Here is a 23127-nt window from a genome sequence, read left to right as displayed (position 1 = left end):
ATGTTTTCAAATCTCACTCCTGAAAGGTCTGGCTCTAATTTTTAGACTGTGTCCCCTACTCCTAGAATCCCCCACGAGCGGAAATAGTTTCTCTCTATCCTTTTTTTTAAATTCGTTCACGGGATGTGGGCGTCGCTGGCGAGGCCGGCATTTATTGCCCATCCCTAATTGCCCTCGAGAAGATGGTGGTGAGCCGCCTTCTTGAACCGTTGCAGTCCGTGTGATGACGGTTCTCCCACATTGCTGTTAGGAAGGGAGTTCCAGGATTTTGACCCAGCGATAATGAAGGAACGGCGATATATTTCCAAGTCGGGATGGTGTGTGACTTGGAGGGGAACGTGCAGGTGGTGTTGTTCCCATGCGCCTGCTGCCCTTGTCCTTCTAGGTGGTAGAGGTCGCGGGTTTGGGAGGTGCTGTCGAAGAAGCCTTGGCGAGTTGCTGCAGTGCATCCTGTGGATGGTACACACTGCAGCCACAGTGCGCCGGTGGTGAAGGGAGTGAATGTTTAGGGTGGTGGATGGGGTGCCAATCAAGCGGGCTGCTTTATCTTGGATGGTGTCGAGCTTCTTGAGTGTTGTTGGAGCTGCACTCATCCAGGCAAGTGGAGAGTATTCCATCACACTCCTGACTTGTGCCTTGTAGATGGTGGAAAGGCTTTGGGGAGTCAGGAGGTGAGTCACTCGCCGCAGAATACCCAGCCTCTGACCTGCTCTCGTAGCCACAGTATTTATATGGCTGGTCCAGTTAAGTTTCTGGTCAATGGTGACCCCCAGGATGTTGATGGTGGGGGATTCCGCGATGGTAATGCCGTTGAATGTCAAGGGGAGGTGGTTAGACTCTCTCTTGTTGGAGATGGTCATTGCCTGGCACTTATCTGGCGCGAATGTTACTTGCCACTTATGAGCCCAAGCCTGGATGTTGTCCAGGTCTTGCTGCATGCAGGCTCGGACTGCTTCATTATCTGAGGGGTTGCGAATGGAACTGAACACTGTGCAGTCATCAGCGAACATCCCCATTTTTGACCTTATGATGGAGGGAAGGTCATTGATGAAGCAGCTGAAGATGGTTGGGCCTAGGACACTGCCCTGAGGAACTCCTGCAGCAATGCCCTCGGGCTGAGATGATTGGCCTCCAACAACCACTACCATCTTCCTTTGTGCTAGGTATGACTCCAGCCACTGGAGAGTTTTCCACCTGATTCCCATTGACTTCAATTTTACTAGGGCTCCTTGGTGCCACACTCGGTCAAATGCTGCCTTGATGTCAAGGGCAGTCACTCTCACCTCACCTCTGGAATTCAGCTCTTTTGTCCATGTTTGGACCAAGGCTGTAATGAGGTCTGGAGCCGAGTGGTCATGGCGGAAACCAAACTGAGCATCGGTGAGCAGGTTATTGGTGAGTAAGTGCCGCTTGATAGCACTGTCGACGACACCTTCCATCACTTTGCTGATGATTGAGAGTAGAATGATGGGGCGGTAATTGGCCGGGTTGGATTTGTCCTGCTTTTTGTGGACAGGACATACCTGGGCAATTTTCCACATTGTCGGGTGGATGCCAGTGTTGTAGCTGTACTGGAACAGCTTGGCTAGAGGCACAGTTAGTTCTGGAGCACAAGTCTTCAGCACGACAGCTGGGATGTTGTCGGAGGCCATAGCCTTTGCTGTATCCAGTGCACTCAGCCGTTTCTTGATATCACGTGGAGTGAATTGAATTGGCCGAAGACTGGCTTCCGTGATGGTGGGGATATCGGGAGGAGGCTGAGATGGATTATCCACTCGGCACTTCTGGCTGAAGATGGTTGCAAACGCTTCAGCCTTGTCTTTTAAACTCACGTGCTGGACTCCGCCATCATTGAGGATGGGGATGTTTGCAGAGCCTCCTCCTCCCGTTAGTTGTTTAATTGTCCACCACCATTCACGACTGGATGTGGCAGGACTGCAGAGCTTTGATCTGATCCGTTGGTTGTGCAAGCGCTTAGCTCTGTCTATAGCATGTTGCTTCCGCTGTTTAGCATGCATGTAGTCCTGAGTTGTAGCTTCACCAGATTGGAACCTCATTTTTAGGTACGCCTGGTGCTGCTCCTGGCATGCTCTTCTACACTCCTCATTGAACCAGGGTTGATCCTCTGGCTTGTTGGTAATGGTAAAGTCAGGAATATGCCGGGTCATGAGGTTACAGATTGTGCTGGAATACAATTCTGCTGCTGCTGATGGCACACAGCGCCTCATGGATGCCCAGTTTTGAGCAGCTCGATCTGTTCTGAATCTATCCCATTTAGCACGGTGGTAGTGCCACACAACACGTTGGATGGTGTCCTCAGTGCGAAGACGGGATTTCATCTCCACGAGGACTGTGCGGTGGTCACTGCTACCAATACTGTCATGGACAGATGCTTTTGCGACAGGTAGATTGGTGAGGACGAGGTCAAGTAAGTTTTTCCCTCGTGTTGGTTCGCTCACCACCTGCCGCAGGCCCAGTCTAGCAGCTATGTCCTTCAGGACTCGGCCAGCTCGGTCAGTCGTGGTGCTCCCGAGCCACTCTTGGTGATGGACATTGAAGTCCCCCACCCAGAGTATATTTTGTGCCCTTGCTACCCTCAGTGCTTCCTCCAAGTGGTGTTCAATATGGAGGAGGACTGATTCATCAGCTGAGGGAGGACGGTAGGTGGTAATCAGCAGGAGGTTTCCTCGCCCATTTTTGACCTGATGTCATGAGATTTCATGGAGTCCAGAGTCAATGTTGAGGACTCCCAGGGCCACTCCCTCCTGACTGTATATCACTGTACCGCCACCTCTGGTGGGTCTGTCCTGCCGGTGGGACAGGACATACCCTGGGATGGTGATGGACGAGTCTGGAACGTTGGCTGATAGGTATGATTCTGTGAGTATGGCTGTGTCAGGCTGTTGCTTGACTCGTCTGTGGGACAGCTCTCCCAATTTTGGCACAAGTCCCCAGATGTTGGTAAGGAGGACCTTGCAGGGTCGACTGGGCTTGGTGTTTTGCCGTTGTCGTGTCCGGTGCCTAGTGGTCCGATGTTGGGTGGTCCGTCCGGTTTTATTCTTATTATGACTTTTCGTAGCGAGATTTTACAACTGAGTGGCTTGCTAGGCCATTTCAGAGGGCAATTAAGAATCAACCACATTGCTGTGGGTCTGGAGTCACATGTAGGCCAGACCGGGTAAGGGCGGCAGGCTTCCTTCCCTGAAGGACATGACTGAACCAGATGGGTTTTTACGACAATCCGGTTGTTTCATGGCCATCATTACTGATACTAGTATTTTAATTCCAGATTTTTATTTAATTAATTGAATTTAATTAATTAATTGAATTAAAATTCGCCAGCTGCCATGGCGGGATTTGAACTCATGACTCTGGATTTTCGTCCAGGCCTCTGGATTAACAACCCAGTAACATAACCACTATGTTACCGCACCCTATCTGTTCCCTTTAATATCTTATACATTTCGATCAGATCACCCCTTAACCTTCTAAACTCTCGAAAATACAACCCCAATTTGTGTAGTCTCTCCTCGTAACTTAACCCTTGAAGTCCGGGTATCATTCTAGTAAACCTACGCTGCACTCCCTCCAAGGCTAATGTGTCCTTCCGAAGGTGCAGTGCCCAGAACTGCTCACAGTGCTCCAGGTGCGGTCTAACCAGGGTTTTGTATAGCTGCAGCATAACTTCTGCCTCCTTGTATTCCAGTCCTCTGGATGTAAAGGACAGCATTCCATTCGCCTTATTGATTATTCTCTGCACCTGTTCATGACTCTTCAATGATCGATGTACCTGAACCCCAAAGTCTCTTTGGACATCCAGTGTTTTTAATTTTTTACCATTTAGAAAGTACCCTGTTCTATCATTTTTTGATCCAAAGTGGATGACCTCACATTTGACCTTCTCTCCATCATAACTTCAGCAATGTGGATGTTCACTGATGATTGCACAGTGTTCAGTTCCATTCGCAGCCCCTCAGATAATGAAGCAGTCCGAGCCTGCATGCAGCAAGACCTGGACAACATCCAGGCTTGGGCTCATAAGTGGCAAGTAACATTGGCGCCAGACAAGTACCAGGCACTGACCATCTCCAACAAGAGAGAGTCTAACCACCGCCCCTTGACATTCAACGGCATTACCATCGCCGAGTCAACCACCATCAACATCCTAGGGGTCACCATTGAGCAGAAACTTAACTGGACCAGCCATATAAATATAGTGGTTACAAGAGCAGGTCAGAGGCTGGATATTCTGTGGCGAGTGACTCGCCTCCTGACTCCCCAAAGCCTTTCCACCATCTACAAGGCACAAGTCAGGACTGTGATGGAATCCTATCCACTTGCCTGGATGAGTGCAGCTCCAACAACACTCAAGAAGCTCGACACCATCTAGGACAAAGCAGCCCGCTTGATTGGCACCACATCCACCACTCTAAACATTCATTCCCTTCACCACCGGTGTACAGTGGCTGCAGTATATACCATCCACAGGATGCACTGCAGCAAATCGCCAAGGCTTCTTCGACAGCACCTCCCAAACCCGCGACCTCGACCACCTAGAAGGACAAGAGCAGCAGGTGCATGGGAACAACACCACCTGCACATTCCCCTCCAAGTCACACACCATCCAGACTTGGAAATATATCGCTGTTCCTTCATCGTCGCTAGGTCAAAATGCTGGAACTCCTTCCCTAACAGCACTGTGGGAGAACCTTCACCACACGGACTGCATCGGTTCAAGAAGGCGGCTCACCACCACCTTCTCAAATACAATTCGGGATGGGCAATAGATGCCAGCATCATCAGCGACGTCCACATCCCATGAACCATTAAAAAAAAGGTAGCAAATAACATAAGTCACACTGGAACTGAACGAATACAGAATAAAATGAATGGAGGATTGGTGACATTAATTCTATTGGAAAATTGTTCATCATTTAATGCATACAAGGACAGTTTTCGCATAACAAGCACATTAGATATTTATAATTTTAGGCGTTTAAGTTCTGCATGTTGTGCTTGCATATAGGCCTTTTTGGTGAATCTGAACTAACACTCACAGGTGAGACGTGTCGTTGCACTTCAACTCAGGGATACAATTCCTCAGTAGTCTTTTGCTCGGTTGGGAACTGAATACTTGTTGAGCAGACGAAAACAAAACATTCGAAACGTTTCTAACGCAAAAGTAACATCTTTGAACATATTTCCATCTGATGAAGATGCTGAATTATGTCGTCAACACTTATGTAATTCATAAATTCGTCATATTAAAATGTTTAATTGATGTTTTTTCGGGGGTTAGAACGTGCTGCGAATATAACTTCTAACCTATTTGAAGCACTAATCGAGTGAAGCTGTAACAAAGATCCACCAGGATGCTAAGCACAAAGCGCAGTAACCTATACACAGAGCTTAGCGATCCAGCAATCAACTGTTCAGAGCAAAGATGTGCAGCCATGTCGGTTCTATATGAGAAAGCTGATGGACAATCACACACTCGGTAGAGTCATGTGATGGTTATGTTACTGGACTAGAAACCCAGAGCTCCTGTTCTAATAACCCAGAGAATGTGATTTCAAATCCTACAAAGGCAATTTGAAAAACTGATTTTTTTTTAAATATGCAAATAAAAAGCTGGTGTCAGTACAAAAGTGACCAGGAAGCTTTCAGTTTGTTTTGAGAATGCAACTGCTTCTCTAGTGTCGTTCACTGAAGGAAACACGCTGTCTGTCCTTACCCAGTGTGGCCTATATGTGACTCCAGTCCCACAGTAATGTTGTTGACTCTTAATTGTTATCTAAATTTCCGAGCAAGTCACTTAGTTGTGTCAAACGGCTACAACGATAAACAAGAATAAAACTGGTTGGACGATCCAGCTGTGGCCTCAGCAATGAATCAGGATTTGAAAAAGGAACACCCAGTTCAATGGACCCTACAAAATCCTCCACACCAACATCTGAGGACCGGTGCCAAACTTGGGAGAGCTGTACTACAGAATATTGCGTCATAATGTAGTTCCGAAATTTCTCTTTGCTTTCCTAATTGTTGTTTTGACTTCCTTCATAACCTCTTCGTATTCCACTTCGTATATCCTCTCATTTGTTGTCTACGTACTTAGAATGTGCCTTTCTAATTTCAGATTTACCTTTATCTTTTTATCCATGCATTGTGTTTCATTATTGGCTAGTTTGCTCTTGTTTTTAAGAGGATCATATTTCTCCTGAACTCTATTGATCACTGTTTTAAATATTTCCCACTGCTGTTCTTTCTCTTTGTCATTTTTTTCCAGTTTACCTTCCTTCGTTACATTTTCACTCCCTCAACATCAGCTTTATTCCAATCTATTCCTTTGGTCTTTGTCTTACTTATGTTTTCCTCAATCATTATTTTAAACCTCATTACGTTACAATCGTTATTGCCTAGATGTTCTCCTACGATTACTTCTCTTATATGATCTGGTTCATTACTCATTGGTAGATCCAGCAGTAATTCCTCTCTTGTTGGGCTTCTCAAATACTGGGTAAGTAAGGAGGAATGTACACACCATAAAACCTCCACTCCCCTTTCCCCCTTTCTTCTTGACAGTTCATTTGAGGGTAGTTGACATCGCCCATGATTATTATTCGAAGTTTTTTATTGATTTCATTGATTTGTCTGTATATTCCTTCCTCCATTTCCGTTCCTTTGTTAGGTGGTCTGTCGAATGTTCCTACAAAAGTGATAAATCCCTTCTTATCCTTTGTCTCAATCTATATGGATATTGTTTCCATCTTAATATTACTTATTTCCGTTTTTTCTGTTGCAATTATGTTTCCTCTAATTAGTGCAACTACTCCATCGGCCCCGATCTTCCCTATCCTTTCTAAATACGTTTTATCCTGCAATATTTAGCCACTGCTGTTCTTTATGTAGCCATGTTTGAGTTATCCCGATCTACTTCTGTCTCATTGTTAAAAATTATTGCCTCCAGTTCTCTCATTTTATTTTGGATGCTGTGCACATTGCTGTACAGGCAACATAATTTGATTTTAATAATTGTTCCCCTCAATTTATTATGAATTAATTTTGCATTGATGTTTCATAATTGTATTTTTTATTCGATCATGGGATGTGGGCTTCACTGGCAAAGCCAGCGTTTATTGCCCAATGCTAATTGCCATTGAGAAGGTGGTGGTGAGCCACCTTCTTGAACTGCTGCAGTCCGTGTGGTGAAGGTTCTCCCACAGTGCTGTTAGGAAGGGAGTTCCAGGATTTTGACCCAGCGACGATGAAGGAACAGCGATATATTTCCAAGTCGGGATGGTGTGTGACTTAGAGGGGAACGTGCAGGTGCTGCTCTTGCCCTTCTAGGTGGGAGAGGTCGAGTGTTTGGGAGGTGCTGTCGAAGAAGCCTTGGCGAGTTGCTGCAGTGCATCCTGTGGATGGTACACACTGCAGCCATAGTGCGCCGGTGGTGAAGGGAGTGAAAGATTAGTGTGGTGGATGGGGTGCCAATCAAATGGGCTGCATTGTCCTGGATGGTGTCGAGCTTCTTGAGTGTTGTTGGAGCTGCACTCATCCAGGCAAGTGGATAGTATTCTATCACACTCCTGACTTGTGCCTTGTAGATGGTGGAAAGGCTTTGGGGAGTCAGGAGGTGAGTCACTCGCAGCAGAATACGCAGCCTCTGACCTGCTCTTTTAGCCACAGTATTTATATGGCTATTCCAATTAAATTTCTGGTCAATGGTGACCTCCGGGATGTTGATGGTGGGGGATTCGGCGATGGTAATGCCGTTGAATGTCAAGGGGAGGTGGTTAGAATCTCTCTTGTTGGAGATGGTCATTGCCTGGCACTTGTCTGGTGCAAATGTTACTTGCCAGTTATGAGCCCAAGCCTGGATGTTGTCCAGGTCTTGTTGCTTGCGGGCTCGGACTGCTTCATTATTTGAGGGGTTGCAAATGGATCTGAACACCGTGCAATCATCAGCGAACATCCCCATTTCTGACCTTATGATGGAGGGAAGTTTGTTGATGAAGCAGCTGAAGATGGTTGGGCCGAAGACACTGCCCTTAGCAACTCCTGCAGCAATGTCCTGGGGCTGAGAAGATTCGCCTCCAACGACCACTACCATCTTCCTTTGTGCTAGGTATGACTCCAGCCACATTCGGATAAATGGTGCCTTGATTTCAAGGGCAGTCACTCTCACGTCACCTCACCTCTGGAATTCAACTCTTATGTCCATGATTTGACCAAGGCTGTGGTGAAGTCTGGAGCCAAGTGGTCCTGGCGGAACCCAAACTGAGCATCGGTTATTGGTGAGTAAGTGCCGCTTGACAGCACTGTTGACTATTTTTTTTGTAAGAATAAAACTGGACAAACCACCGGCATCGGACCGCTATGCACCAGACACAACAAAGGCAAAGCAAGCCCAGTCGACCCTGCAAATTCCACCTCACTAACATCTGGTGCCTTTTGTGATAATTGGGAGAGCTGTCCCACAGACTAGTCAAGCAGCAGCCTGACATAGCCACATTGACAGAAACATACCTTTCAGTCAACGTCCCAGAGTCTTCCATTGATATCCGAAAGTGACCCGTTTATTCCTACTCTTTTTGTTTTCTGTCCGTTAACCAATCCTCAGTCCATGCAAATATATTACCCTCAATCCCATGAGCCCTCACCTTGTGTAACAACCTCTTGTGTGCCACCTTTTGAAAATCCAAAATTGCTACATCCACTCGTTCCCCCTTAGCTGCTCTGCTGGTTACAACCTGTAGAAATTCTGAAAGATTTGTCAAACACGATTTCCCTTCCATAAAACCGTGTTAACTCTGCCTAATCATATTGTGGCAAAAATCGCTCCTGAAATAACAGAGAGCTCCACAGCACTCCCCGTTGTTAGTTGCGAAATGGAGGAGGAAGGTCCGGCGTTTGCCCTTGCACAGTGAACGCAGAAATCCGGAACTTGCTCCTAGTAGTTCACCGGCGGTACGACAACTTCGAATGAAGGGTCATTACACGCTGCAATCAGAGAAATCATTCAAAAAACAAAAACCACACTTATCTGCAAAGCTGGAAAGTAACTAATTAAGCCACTGAACAGGTATGCTTAAAAATACAGGTCAAAATAAGTTTTAGCAGCGTGGTAAGTCTTAACGAATGTCAAACATTTAAAAATTAACTTTTAAAAATGTGGAGTTTTTGGTCAATAAAACATTTTTAAAAAATTAAAATGTTAAAAATGTTATTTTTTTACTTTCCCCTTCTGTTTCTTTCATTTAATTTAATTATTTCCTACCCTCTCTTTTTTGCCGCTTTCCATGACTGGTTTTACATTGATTTTAATATGATTCCTTTCACTTCCGGGTTTAACGCATGCCTGCAGAGACAGGGAACGCAGCTGTCAAAAGTGCTGCGATCTGATTGGTCGACGGGAGAGTTCGCTCTCGCTTCTCCCAGTGTCCGAGGTTTGCCGGAACTGACCCGGTGTTCTTCGATACTTCCTATTTGAGGACGTGGCCGAGGAAAGGACCGCGCTAAGTTTGTGGGTTGGCATGAACCTACAGTGCCGCGAGCAGTGTGGTTTGGCTGCTCTGAACGATTTCTAACCCATTATGATTGTTCCCTGTTTTCACCTCCTTAATAATAAATTCTAGCATTTTCCCTACTACTGATGTCCTAGTTCCCTGTTTTCTCTCCCTCCATTTCTGAATATTGGGTTTACATTTGCTAACTTCCAATCCATGTGGACCATTGTGGAATCTAGGATCCATTCTCGAATCTGGAAGATCAAAAACAATTCATCGACTATCTCTGAAGCCACCTCTTTTAAAACCATTAGATGTAGACCATCAGGTCCAGAGGATTTATCAACTTTTAGCCCCATTTATTTCTCCAGTACTTTTTCTTCATTAATCTTAATTACCTTTAAGTTCGTCACTCTGATTAGATCCTTGGTTCCGGACTATTTCCGTTGTGTTCTTTGTGTCTGCTACTGTTAACTCAGAGACTTGTGTAGAAAATTGTTCTTCGGAAAGCTAGGCGAATTATCATTTGCATCTAATATCTCCACTTCGACGCAATACATTTTAATAAGGTTTTCTGACGCAACATCAAACGAAACATAACAGGTGGAGCTTTGCCTTCAGATATCTTCTCTGTCGTTTCGTTTGTACACGATTAAAATCCCATTTTCCAACTATACCTCAAATAATGCCCTTTTATCACTGGAGACTAGCCTCAAATTGCGTGCCAATGATTCCCAAATGTTAAGTCTTAAATCCTCAGTGATATTCCCATCAAAGGCGCCATGCTCCAGTTGCTCGGGAATCGAGTATCGAATTTGTCCGGAAACCACGTCCGAGACACAAAGCAGGAAAATAAAAACACCACCCGCTTCTGTTTGTATACGTCATTGACCTGGATTAGATTTTGATATTTATTGCCAATCCTTTATTTTATCTGAATTATTATACCACAAAATGCACCGTTAGTTTAATCGAATTACCGCTGTTAAGCGGGTAAATGTGAAGACTTTCCCCCTGTCTTCCTTCTGAGCACCGCTTAAACACGTTAAAGGCGTTTGCCTTTTTTTATCGGTTCCTTTCTGTGTTTCGGGTTATGGACGGGGATAGATTCCTCGCGGCGCCTCGGCTCCTTATTAATATACAGCGACGTAATGTGTCTTTACTAATAACAGCATCGAGCTGCTCTTGAAGCTGGACGTTCTTAAATTATATTTCATTCAATTTTACCATAACATTTAATACTATGCGATCAATATTCCCCGACATAAATGCGTTTATTAAAACGGTTCCTTTATAATCTTATTTTCAAATTTATTATTTGTTCTTTAAAAAAAGAAGTAAAAGTTTTGGTCCCTGGAAAGTAAAGCAAGAAGTTTTCTTATCTGAGTGTACCATGGAACTCCCATCTTATTGGCGCCGTGGTGCGTCACGTTACTTTGTGCAGGGGGGGAAATATTGTTCATGCTGGTACACGTAAAGTCATACATATTGAATACTTTTCTGCTTTTCATAGAGGGTGGTGAACAATTTCTTCCAGCGGCATTACTTTTGAGTCTTCAATGACAATTTTGTAAAACAAAGACGCTGAGGTGGAACGGTATCACTCAGAGGATTATGCAGTTATCAGTGCATCTTTTAATTCTTTGTTCAAATTGAGCCCTCGACATATATATCTGTGTGACATCGAAGGATTTGTAGAAAAGGGCCTTTCGGCTGCCTCAAGCATCTTCCTAGTCAATCTAATCCAAAGAACAGAGCCATTTGGTTCACAAAGATCATTATTATTGGAAGTGAAAATATCATGTTATTGTAGTAAGATGCTTTTGCGGAGTGGGATTAAACATAATTTGGAGTATTATTCGGCGAGCTTTTCTGGGATTGGGCAACGCTCGCACTGGGTGGCTAAAATAGAAGCGTTGTTCTTTCACTTTGCCAAAATCCTTCACTTTAATGCGGATACAACTGCTTCAAGGAACGTACATTAAAGAAGCACAACTGCCCTCTGCTGCATCACTGGTTGCATCTGGTTAGTGAGAACTGACGTAAAACTTGCTCAGCCATCCGTCACCAGACCTGCTTGTTGCACATCAAGTGTTATCGGCCACACTCTCCTTTGCCAGAACTGCACACTATCCCAAAATCATTCTGGAGAGCAAAGGTAACCCCCCAACATTCTTTTCTACACTATCAACTGCTTTCCCTGCTACCTGCATCCCTATCCCCAACAAAAAATGTGAGTAGCTGATTGACTTCGTTATTACTAAGATTGGGATCTACTGCCTAAACCTTGCCCATTAAGCCAAAGCCACCACCAATCCCGCAGACTCCACACTTCCATAGCCTAAGCACATGTCTTTATGCAGTTTCTATTCTGTCTTACTTTATGCTCTCTTGAAGCACATATGTCCTGCTCATACCTTCTCCTTTGTAAACATTCACATTGAATTGTCCTTAATGCAACCCCATACTCGCTGATGTTATAAATGGTTCCCTCCCGTCAGGTACTCTTCTCCCTCCTCAACTACTCCTTGTGGTAGCAAGTTCCACCTTCTAACTACTTTCTCCTGAATTCTATATTGGATTTGTTAGTGACTATCTTATATTATGGCCCCTCGTCCCCCGTAAGTGCTAAAAAGAGCTTCCTGAGTTCACTCATAAACGGCCTGGCACTGTTGCAATAATTCACGAAAGCCTTTTTGGCCCTTCCTCCATGTCTTTGGCAATTTACTACTCTTACACCTCCCGCTTTATTACCAGCGCACCGTTGTGTCTTCTATCCAGGTTTTTGAATTCACAATGTAAAAATTGCCTCAGGACACTATTCTGTTCCTTTTATGAACTCCGTTGACTCCCTCAAGTGCAACAAACCAGTTTAGATTTGAGGTAGAAGCTCCATTTTAAAGAAATCAAAAACTGTGCAATTTCGCATTAGTTATCCATAATTCGTCTTTTTACAACCCATTTAAAGCTTAATAAGACTTACACTGACAACTTCCATGAACATTCCCAACAGCGCATTAGTGTAGAATTTTAGATCGCGACAATCGCGAAGCCTTAAGCCAATGAAGTCATTTTGCTTATAATCTATGGAAGACGTTTTCTTTTAAAATTTACTGGTGTACGCTTTTTTCAAGCTGACGTGATATTTGCCACGTGCCAAATTTCTGGCACAATTTTTCTTTCCACAGAAATTTGTAAAATTGTAGTCATAACATTCGTTCTCTTTTCCCGAGCGACTCCAGGTCAAGTATTGCATCCCTCCTTATTTAGGGGCAAATTATCGCCCGAGAAAGCAATACGGAATATGGAACAACAAAAGCCTATTTTTATCGCAAACATATTCACTATCGAAGGTGTCCGGTCAGGTGGTAAAACCTGCTACCACCATGACAGTAGATGGTGCTACCTGTGATTGGTCAACGCTGCCTACTGGGTGGCTGTTCAGTGACCTGGCCAGCCTCAGAAAGTGCCAACAGTGTCGGACAAATGCACGCCTGGAGGAATGCGTAAAGCTAACCCCATTGGCAATTTATGGAGGTGACCAGTTACCTTAGAATCCGGAATGCAACTAAAGTAGGTAATAAACCAATGAAACAGAAGCCACGGACAGTCCAAAGCACACCACCAATTTATGGTAGCGCAACTGTGTTACTGTACCAGTTACCCAGAGGCCTGGGCTAATAATTCATAGAACATGAGTTCAAATCCCACCATGGCAGACTGAGAATTTGCATTCAGTTTAACAAATCTGGAAATAAAAAGTTGATATCAGTAAAAGTAACCATGTTGGGTTTATGTTGCAGTGAAAAGTTTCACTAATGTCCTTGAGAGAAGAAAACCTCCCGTCCTTACCCATTCTGGCCTTTATATCACTGCAGTCCTTCACCAAAATGGTTGACTATTAATTGCCCTTTGAAGTGGCCTAACAAGTCATTAAACTCTATCAAACTGCTACGTGCAGCATTTGAAGAAGAATGCCAACCATCACCTTCTCATGGCAATTAGGGGTCGGCCACAAATGTCGGCCTTGCCAGCAACACCCACATCCCCAGAATGAATAAAAAATCCCCTGCCTTAATGAGGTGTGGAGGATAGTCACAGGAGGTCTGACAATCGGTGATGATGGTCTTAGACCTTATTGTTGGCTATTTAAAATTCCTTGAACTATAATTTAGAAATTAATACACACTGCTCCGTTTTCTTCCACAGTAGTTTCCCACTGTTCGTTAATTTATAATTTACGCTCACTAATATGGCCATGATTTCTGATATGTCAGCTCAATATCTGGACTACTTCTCCGTTTAATTGCTTAGAATATAATAATATAATACACTGCCTACAACCAGGTATAATTTTATTCGGGAATAAACAATTATAATTGTATAGCATGTTATGACAAGTGCCTTATCGCTGTTCTGTTCTGTCTTCAGAAGTGATAGCTTATCTGCGACCAATAAAAATATTAATTGTTCACTGGGAAACATACCTCGTAACTGTATGTCTAATTTTGAGGTTTGGAGTCAGAGGGAATGGGGGTTTAAGTTTGGATTTGGAATGTTTGAGTTAGGCAGTAGAAAAAGTGAATAGCATGAACAGGGACCAAATTCCTCCTTATCTACAGTTATTACTTTTAAACTGTGGTCACAATGCATTGCTTATTTCACATGCTTAAACTGCTTCAAGCTCACTTGTTTGAAAAGATTATTTCTTTCAACTGAACAATATTCTAGCATGTAAATAAGCTACACTTTAAATAAACATCAATATTTTCTTCCTTTTACCAATTACTTATGTTGTGGTTTGTTTTACCAATGTAATCGCTTGCTCTTTGGTGTAATCTATTGAATTGTTTTTCAAGCCTACAGTCCTTTTTAAATTTGTCTAATGCGTATGCTGATAAACCCATCGTTGAATTTATAAACCAAAACGAAAAGAAGGTTCGTATGTTAACGCAGGTTAATAGACTGATCCAAAAATGTAGACATTTAATTTATTTACACTTTCTTTTCACATATAAAATAATTGATGAATATTCTGTTAAACTGCCCATCAAATCAATCTCATCACGTTGATTGCATGCACTTAACATGCATAGATGACATGACACCGTGAAAGAAGCATAGCAACTGGCATCCAAGGCTATGGCTGTTGCGATAACATTAGTGTTCAGTTCATGTACAGACGGGTCGTGGTCGTGGACTTGGCCGTTCAACCTGTAAGTGGTTGATTGTTAAAGGAAGACTGGTATAAGCGTTGTTGGATATAAAGATGAACGCAGATTGTACTTCACCTCCGTTGCCCAGGACAGGGTCTCAGATATAACAATTGACGATCCTATCTATTGAAAGCAGAAGCAGACCGACAGAAAATCCGGGAATGTTGTTCTCTTCTATATGAATCCGCATTAGTCTTGTTGTGTTCCAATAAAACGCTGATTAACAGTTAAGGTAAAGTACTGTTAAGTTCAGAGTTCCTTCTCGTAACGCTACGTTCAAAAGTTTCTAAAGGCGTGAGAGGTTAAAGGGAATATTCTTTGTGGCCTTACGCGGGCTGATCTCTTTTAACGTTAATTTTGAGGTTTCTATTACATGAATATGATCGTGGTAAGACAGTTGCACTGTTGATATATCCCGATAACGTTCCGTAATTGTATTGTGTAGGTGCATATAGTCGATTATGCTGTTTCGATTATGGAGCAGAGAAAATGGCATAATGCTTTCAAAGCATATTTAGATACATAGTATAACATAGAATGTAAAGCACAGAAAGAGGCCATTCGGCTCAACTGGTCCATGCCGGTGTTTAAGCTCCACTCCAGCCTCTTCCCTCTCCCCTCTTCATGTCACCCTATCAGCATAACCTTCGATTCTTTTTTTCCTAATGTACATACATAGCTTCCCCCTAAAAACCTTGTGATTAAAGAATGTAGCCAACTTTAAGCAAGATCCTCGTGCGAAACTGTTTGCTTCATAAAGCTTTCTCATCTGAGACTGAACCGTTCTTGAAGGTGAGACTGACCCTTTCTTTAAAAAGCATAATTACTGGGTTCAGAAGGAGATAGATTACTTTTATGGGTGGAGGCATCACTTTTGTTTGATACGGTGGTGTGTTTCATTGTTCTTTTAACATTAGCACGCTGATTCTTACTGTAAGCAAACTGGAAAGCTGTTGTGTTGAGTTGCACAGCAAATGAACAGGGACACTGGGATTTCTTTCACCCGAAACAGTCTGACTATTGTCTGAGTTCACAATGCATGGTTCCTATTGCATTATTATGGAACAAAATGCAGGACAAGAAGATTAAAGCCAAATTCATGTGTACTCTGAGGAATGTACAAAACAATTTTTAGTGAATTATTTTTTAACCTGATGTAATCATGCTAATACAGTCCTCAGAGAATAAAACACGACGGATGGAACAACTAGCTATTTAAACCAATTTACTTTCAGATTTTTATCAGAAAAATACTAGGGAATATTAACTCGTACAATTACAGCCCCCTCAACCACTTCTTCCATGCTTGCCACGAAAGTTGCACTCAGTTACCAAGACGACAACAGTTCCCTTCTATAAGTGGAAAACACAACTGTAAAATGGTTGGCGTTGGCAGACAAAATGGCAAAGAGCAGGCACTCTTAGATAAAATTTCGGGACCTTTTACATTCTTAAGTAAAGTCAAGAGGAAAGCCTGTCCATGATTCCAGTGGGTACTACTTCCTCTTGGAGCTTCTTCAGAAGCATTTCATGTTATGTAGGTGATCCCATCCGCTCTTGTAGGAAAGGCAGAACAAGAACGGAGTTCCAGAGAAGCTGGAAGTTCCAGACAGTATGGCGTTCCTTCCTCTAAACACAGACGCAGATGGTAATGATGATTTTTTCAAAATGTCTAGGAAATGTATGTGTTTGTGAATCTATGCGCACAATAGTTCACCAGAAAACAACTATCTAAAACGCATTACAACTGAAAACAAATGCGTGTGATCCGTTTGGTATGCTGATTACAACAAACATTAGGTGAAAGCTGCTGGATGGTGTTGAAAATCTAACTGGTTGAGTAATGTTTTATCATGGAAGCGAACTTGCAACCTATGGGATTCTAGATGTGACTGTAGTCCTACGTTTTGTTATTGACTCCTAATAATCCCTCCCACTCCCTCCTCTACACCATGGCTGCAATTTAGGACATCTAGAGCGTGCACTGCAGCAACTCGCCAAGGCTTCTTCGACAGCACCTCACAATCCTCCACCTTCGCCGCCGAGAAGGGTAAGGATAACAGGTGCATGGAAACACCATCACCTCCAAATTGCTGTCCAGATGACACACCGTCCTGACTTGAACATACATCGCGGTCCCTTCATTGTCGCTGGATCAAAATCCTGGAACTTCCTACCAAACAGCCCTGTCGGAATACCTTCACCACACGGACTGTATGGGTTCAAGAATAAGGCTTACCATCTTTTTCTCAAAGAAAACTAGGGATTTGCAATAAATTCTGTCCTTGCTAATGAAGCCCATTACCCAGAATTAATATTTTTTTAAAGTCTCAGCGCAACTGGGGAAGAACAAAATGTACTGTCCCGCCAGAGACGCCCACATCCCAGCAACAAATAGAAAGATCCTTCTCTCCTCCAATTTAGTCACAGTTTTAGATAACCAACGATGTGCTAGTTCGCTCAGCAGATTCCAAAGAAGCTCAATACATTTACCTTAAAATGATAGCGGAATGTTTCTAAACGGACGACATTTAATAAAGAAAACGTCAAACTTTTCATCACAAGCAACAGTGAAGCCAAGTGCATCAAAGCACCACGTATACTACAGAAAACAAAGGCTAGCCCCCTGTAAAAGAACTGTTTTCTGTCGTAGTGCTATTGGAAGGTGTCAATATCAGACTTTTCTGCAGTTCAACTAAACAGATTAAACACCGAAAAAGCACAGTTTCTAAGCTAACGTTAATTACAATCACAAAATGATATTGATGAGAATGCATCTATATTATATGCGTCATTTTATACAAATACCTGGGCTGCACTATCCATCTCCATGGATATACATCTAAATCTCTCTCTTTCACTCTGTGTGATTGTATATAGACGCACACCTCGCAAAAGTGAATGCATGTCAATTGCAGTACAAATTGGCTACCTAAATTATCTTCCTGTATTGGTGTCACAAACGTTGATATCATCGAGAGGCAAGGTCGGATGGCAGGGTTTTAAAAACAAGAAATCACTCTTGGAGGACTCCGGAGACAGACAAACGGTATAATTATACGATTCCCGAATGGGCAGCGTTTTACCATTCTCGTTGTAATTTAAAGTTGTTCTTGGGACATGTCTACGATTAAAGGCATTAGTGGGATTCTTCCGTCTGTAGCAACACGTTCCGGAAGTGTAACCGTGAATATTTCTGTCTTGTTTGCACTTCACAGCGACGAGCAAAGTTATTATTAAGAGAAATATACAGGAAGTTGACCCCAAAGTTACGATTAAAAACAAATTTAGATCTGAAAAATAGTCAGGAGTTCTGGGTCTGTTACGTCGCTCAGCGAGATTTTCAGTAAAATTGGCCAGGACTGAAAAGAGAATTGTCACCGTACTGGAGAGGCCCGGCTGCCCATTATCTTTCACCAAAATTACAAGTCTTTGTGTAGGGGCATCTTGGTCCCTAAACTTTCGGGTTGTTCTTATTTCTCCAGAGAGAAATCCCACACTAACAATGCTGCGATCTGTAGCTTCTTTGAGCTGGTAGGAAAGTCGTGCGTTCTGTCCGGAATCTGCGTCAGTAGCAATTACCTTGGTAACCAAGTATCCTGAATATGCTGACTGAGGCACAATCCCCACTGCCGCTGAACTGTTCCGCTGTAAAGGTGAAACAATTACCGGAACATTGTCATTTTGGTCCAAGATAATAACATTCACGATGGCGGTGCTACTTAGAGAGGGGACTCCAGCATCATGAGCTTGAATTTTGATCTGGAAATTCTTCAGTTTTTCATAGTCAAAGGAGCGCAGCGCGTAAATGCGCCCAGTTTCCAAGTTAACAGTAACGTCTCCAGACGCAAAAATATCTCGCATGGGACTCTCCAAAACAGAATACGAGACCTCGCCATTCTTGCCCAAATCAGGATCCAAAGCGGTAACAGCATATATCGATGCACCAGGAGCATTGTTCTCCATCAGGAACACGTTATATGGCGACTGTGTAAACCGTGGAGCATTATCATTTATATCAGAAACCGAAATGAGGACGGTTTTATTTGTTGAAAGAGGGGGCGATCCTGTATCCCAGGCTGAAATAGAGACGTTGTATAGCGGAGTGGTTTCGCGATCTAGTGTATCGCTGACTACCAACTTATACTGGTTCGGCAAAGACTTCTGAAGTTTAAACGGGACATTCGCAGGTACCCGACACCGGACATTTCCATTTTCACCAGAATCGCGATCCACTACACTGATTATAGCGACTACAGTCCCGAGGGCAGCATCTTCACGTACCATGCTGGATACCGAGGTCAGCTTTACCTCCGGGGCATTATCATTAACATCAATTACTCCAATAAGAACTTTGGCACGTCCAACTAATGCGGGGACACCATTGTCCACAGCCTGTACCTCAAGTTCATAAACATTTTGTTCTTCATAGTCTAGTTGTCCTTGAAGTCTAATTTGGCCAGTTTCTGGGTCCAATTTGAACAACTCCCGAACACTCTGAGAAACGTGGCCAGTTAAAGAATATTTTACCTCGCCATTTGTTCCTTCGTCTAAATCAGCACCGTTTATTATAATCACCAAGGTTCCTTTAGGTGCGCTTTCTATTACGTTAACCCTGTATATTTGATGATCGAATACGGGCGCGTTATCATTGCCATCCAGTACAGTGATAATAATTTCTGCTGTGCCAGATCTGTGAGGAATCCCACCGTCAATGGCCGTCAGTATCAGTTGATAGGTCGACAGTTGCTCACGGTCTAAGGGTTTTTCTAATAGCAGTTCTGTAATTTTACTCCCATCACTTCTGCTGTGGATCTTCAGGGCGAAGTGCTCGTTTGTGCTGATTTGATAAGTACTGACTGTGTTTGTATCCACGTCTGCATCGTGCGCGCTCTCCAGAGGGAAAAGCGCTCCGGCTGCTGTAAACTCAGAGATTTGCAAAGAATATCGATTTTTCGTAAAACTGGGCGAGTTATCATTTACATCTAATATCTCCACTTCAAAGCGGTACATTTCCAAAGGGTTTTCTACCGCTACGTCGTAAGAAATAGAACAGGTTGAGCTTTGTCTACAGAGTTCTTCCCTGTCGATTCTCTCGTTCACAACTAAAATGCCATTCTCCATCTTTATCTTCAATAATTGCATACCGTCATCAGAGACCAGCCGAAATTTGCGAGCTGTCATTTCCCGGATGCTTAGGCCTATATCTTCGGCGATACTCCCAACAAAGGCACCGGGCTCCAGTTCTTCGGGCATCGAGTATCGAATTTGTCCGAAAACTAGGTCACAGATACATATTAGGACAATAAAAGACAAACCGCGACTGAGTGAATTCGCCATTGTTCTGGATAAGATCATTCTTTAAATGTACCAAAATGTCCGTAAAACCCTTTGTTTTATCTGGCTTGTTGTACGACCAAATGGATTGTCTGATGCATCAAAATGCCGATATTAAACGGTAAACGTAACATCTAGGCATGAGCGGTCTTTCTTAACATGACTCGACGGTTTAAACGCAGGCAGCGACTGCCTTGCCCTTTGCTTCTGCTCTGTGTTTAGCAATGATGGAGGAGGGGGTAGATCCCTTACAGCGCCTGGGTTCCTTATTGGTAGACAGCGACACAACGAGTCCTAACCCATAATTGCACCAAGCATTTCTTAAAGCTGAACTGCTTTTACTCACTTATAATTCCAAAGCATATCTATATTTAATACTGCGCAATCAAAATTCCCCGGTTTGCAGGCAAATATACACAAGGAATGTCGTATTGATTTTAATTACTGCAATGTTTTGAACCATTTTTTTGCATTTGTAATTTGCCAGTTAAAAAAAATAATAATGTTATTTACAAGGAAATGCACTTTCACCGAAATAAACCCATTATAGCGATACTGTAAGGTACGTTAATCATATTAGGTAAACATTTTAATTAATATTTTTTGCAAAATAATGGTAATTTGATTCAAACTCTAACATTTAAGGATTGGAAAGCAATGGACAATGCTTGCTTGACTAGTGGCTTTTCTCGGTTCTAATTGCATGACTGGCTGCCTCTAAATCCAATTCCAATGCCTCACATTTCTTCGACTACGAAGAAACATATTACTGGTAGGACTGTGAATTCTTTGAATCGTAGTTCCATAATTCCCATCAGACCAACGAGGAGAAACTTACCAAGACAACAGCACTGCACTAATGCAGAGCATGATGGCATTGGTGGAGTCAGCTGCAATCACCAGGCTCAAAATTCACGATAAACATATCCAAACGCCATTGAACTTCTAGATCGTTTATATTGCTACTTCCAACATGTGATGTAGGGGTTTACCAAAGCGCTACTGAAGAATTCATGCTCGTATATCAGGTAGCTATTGGCCAGGATTAGATTTGTCGCCAAACAACGCATGCAATTAAGGAATGGGGTGCGGAAATAAACCGAAGCAGAGTACGAACCGGCTGCTCAAACATACCTCGAATTGAGCCTTAATTTCTTCATTCACAAAGGGAGGCCAGAACACGGCTGATATTCCAAATTTAGAATTGTGGCGTTAGTTCGGCAAGCATACTCCTTTGTGCTTGAAATTACGGCACGTTACAAGGAAAGCGGAGAGGAAGCGTTACTGTGAATCTGATGAGGTCATACCTGATTTCGAGTTCTTCGATGCGAGCTGAAGGCATCCGAAATTGAAAGTATTTCGCCCTCTCATCACCAACATCCCTCGCTTTCTAAATATAAGAACAGGGGTAGGCCATTCAGCCCCTCTAGACGTTTACGCTATTCAATAAGCTCGTGGCTGACCTATATCCTAATTCCATTTACCGGCCTTGGCTCCATGTCCCTTAATACCCTTTGGCGTTAAACATCTCTCCATCTCAGATTTAAAATTATTAATTGAGCTAGCATTAACTGCTGTTTGCGGGAGAGAATTTTGTGGGAGAGAATTCAGTCTACCTTCTACCACCCTTTGCGTGAAGAAGTGTTTCCTACCTTCTCTCCTGATTTGCTTGGCTCTAAATTTATGGTTATGTGCCATTGTCCCAGACTCCCCAAACAGCGGAAAACGTTTCTCTCTATCTACGCTATAAATTCCTTACAGTGTTTTAAAAACCTCAAATCAAATCATCACTTAACTTTCTATATTCCAGGGAATACAAGCCTAGTTTATGAAATGTCTCCTCATAATTTAACATTTGGAGCCTGGTCACATTGTGATGAATCTGCACTGCACTCCTTCCAAGACGAATGTATCATTTCCAAGGCCCAGTGCCCAGAACTGTACATTGTAGTCCTGATGTGGTCGAACCAGGGCTCTCACCTTTCTTAATCAATCTTGATCAGCTCAATAGCTACAGAAAAATGTTATTTGGCCTGGAATTATGCAAAAATCACTAGTCTCAGTCCTGTATCTATAGACTGCAATGCTCACCTGTGATTTCCGGTTACGTCCTTCCAGAGATGGACCCAAAGCTTCAAATTTTAAACTCTCATTCTGATGTTTAAATTACTTGCTGGCCTGGCCTCTCCCTATCTCTCAAACCACCTCCAGCCCTGCAACGATCTGTGAACACTGCATTCATTCTCCCCTGGCGTGTTGTGCATTCCCCAATGCCTTTGCCCGGCCTTTGGGAAAGGTGCCTTCAGACATCTAACCCTAATGCGCTTAAGTCCCCTCCATAAATCTCTCCGTCTCGTCATCTGCATTTCGTGCTTTAAAACTCAAGTTGAAGCCGAACTCTTTTACCGACCTTTTGGCCGCTCCTCCCAATATCTCTTTCTTTGGTTCTGCGTCCATTTTCCTTATCTGGTTCTGCTTCTACGGATCACATAGCGACATGCTTAAACGTTGAACGTGCTATATCAATAGAACAGCGTGCACTTGGGAGCGAAACACACATTAAGATGCCCAACTGCTTTCAGGAGAAGTCGAAGAAAATTCGAAGAAACGCTCTTACTGCAATATCGTTGGTGTTTGCAAAATTACACATACAAAATCCTAAAGTGACAAATATCCAAAAGAATAATTGAGAAGTACACGGATTCTCCGTTGTATAAGGCAGCGCCTTTACGCTTAATATGGATCTTTACAGCTATTATAAATAGGACGTAGAGAGCCACGCAACGAATGTGGAATACAGTTCATCAATGTTACCAAAGGATCATACATCATAGAATGAGGGCATTCGGCCCATAGTGCCTGTATCGGCTCTTTGAAAGAGATATCCAATTAGTCCCACTCCCCTGCTCTGTCCTTTTAGCACTACGCTTTTTTAAATTCCTTTTCAAGTATACATCCAATGCCCTTTTGAAAGTTAATGTTGAATCTGCTTACAGCATCTTTTCAGGCAGTGCATTCCTGATCAAAACAACTCGCTTGGTTAAGTATTCTCCTCATCTCCACCCGAG

At 43.1% G+C, this 23127-nt stretch overlaps 1 protein-coding gene across 1 annotated transcript; it reads right to left on the bottom strand.

Annotated features, from left to right (window-relative positions):
* Positions 1-14491: 14491 nt before the first annotated feature.
* LOC137332300 (protocadherin-10-like) lies at positions 14492-20185 on the bottom strand. The gene has a single exon (XM_067996012.1). The coding sequence runs from the start codon at positions 20078-20080 to the stop codon at positions 17660-17662; it is 2421 nt and encodes an 806-aa protein (XP_067852113.1). The 5' UTR covers positions 20081-20185; the 3' UTR covers positions 14492-17659.
* Positions 20186-23127: the final 2942 nt, after the last annotated feature.

Source organism: Heptranchias perlo, chromosome 14, assembly GCF_035084215.1.
Source record: "Heptranchias perlo isolate sHepPer1 chromosome 14, sHepPer1.hap1, whole genome shotgun sequence".
NCBI lineage: Eukaryota > Metazoa > Chordata > Chondrichthyes > Hexanchiformes > Hexanchidae > Heptranchias > Heptranchias perlo.
Note: the sequence above shows the minus strand (reverse complement) of the source record. Positions and strands in the feature narration are given on the sequence as shown.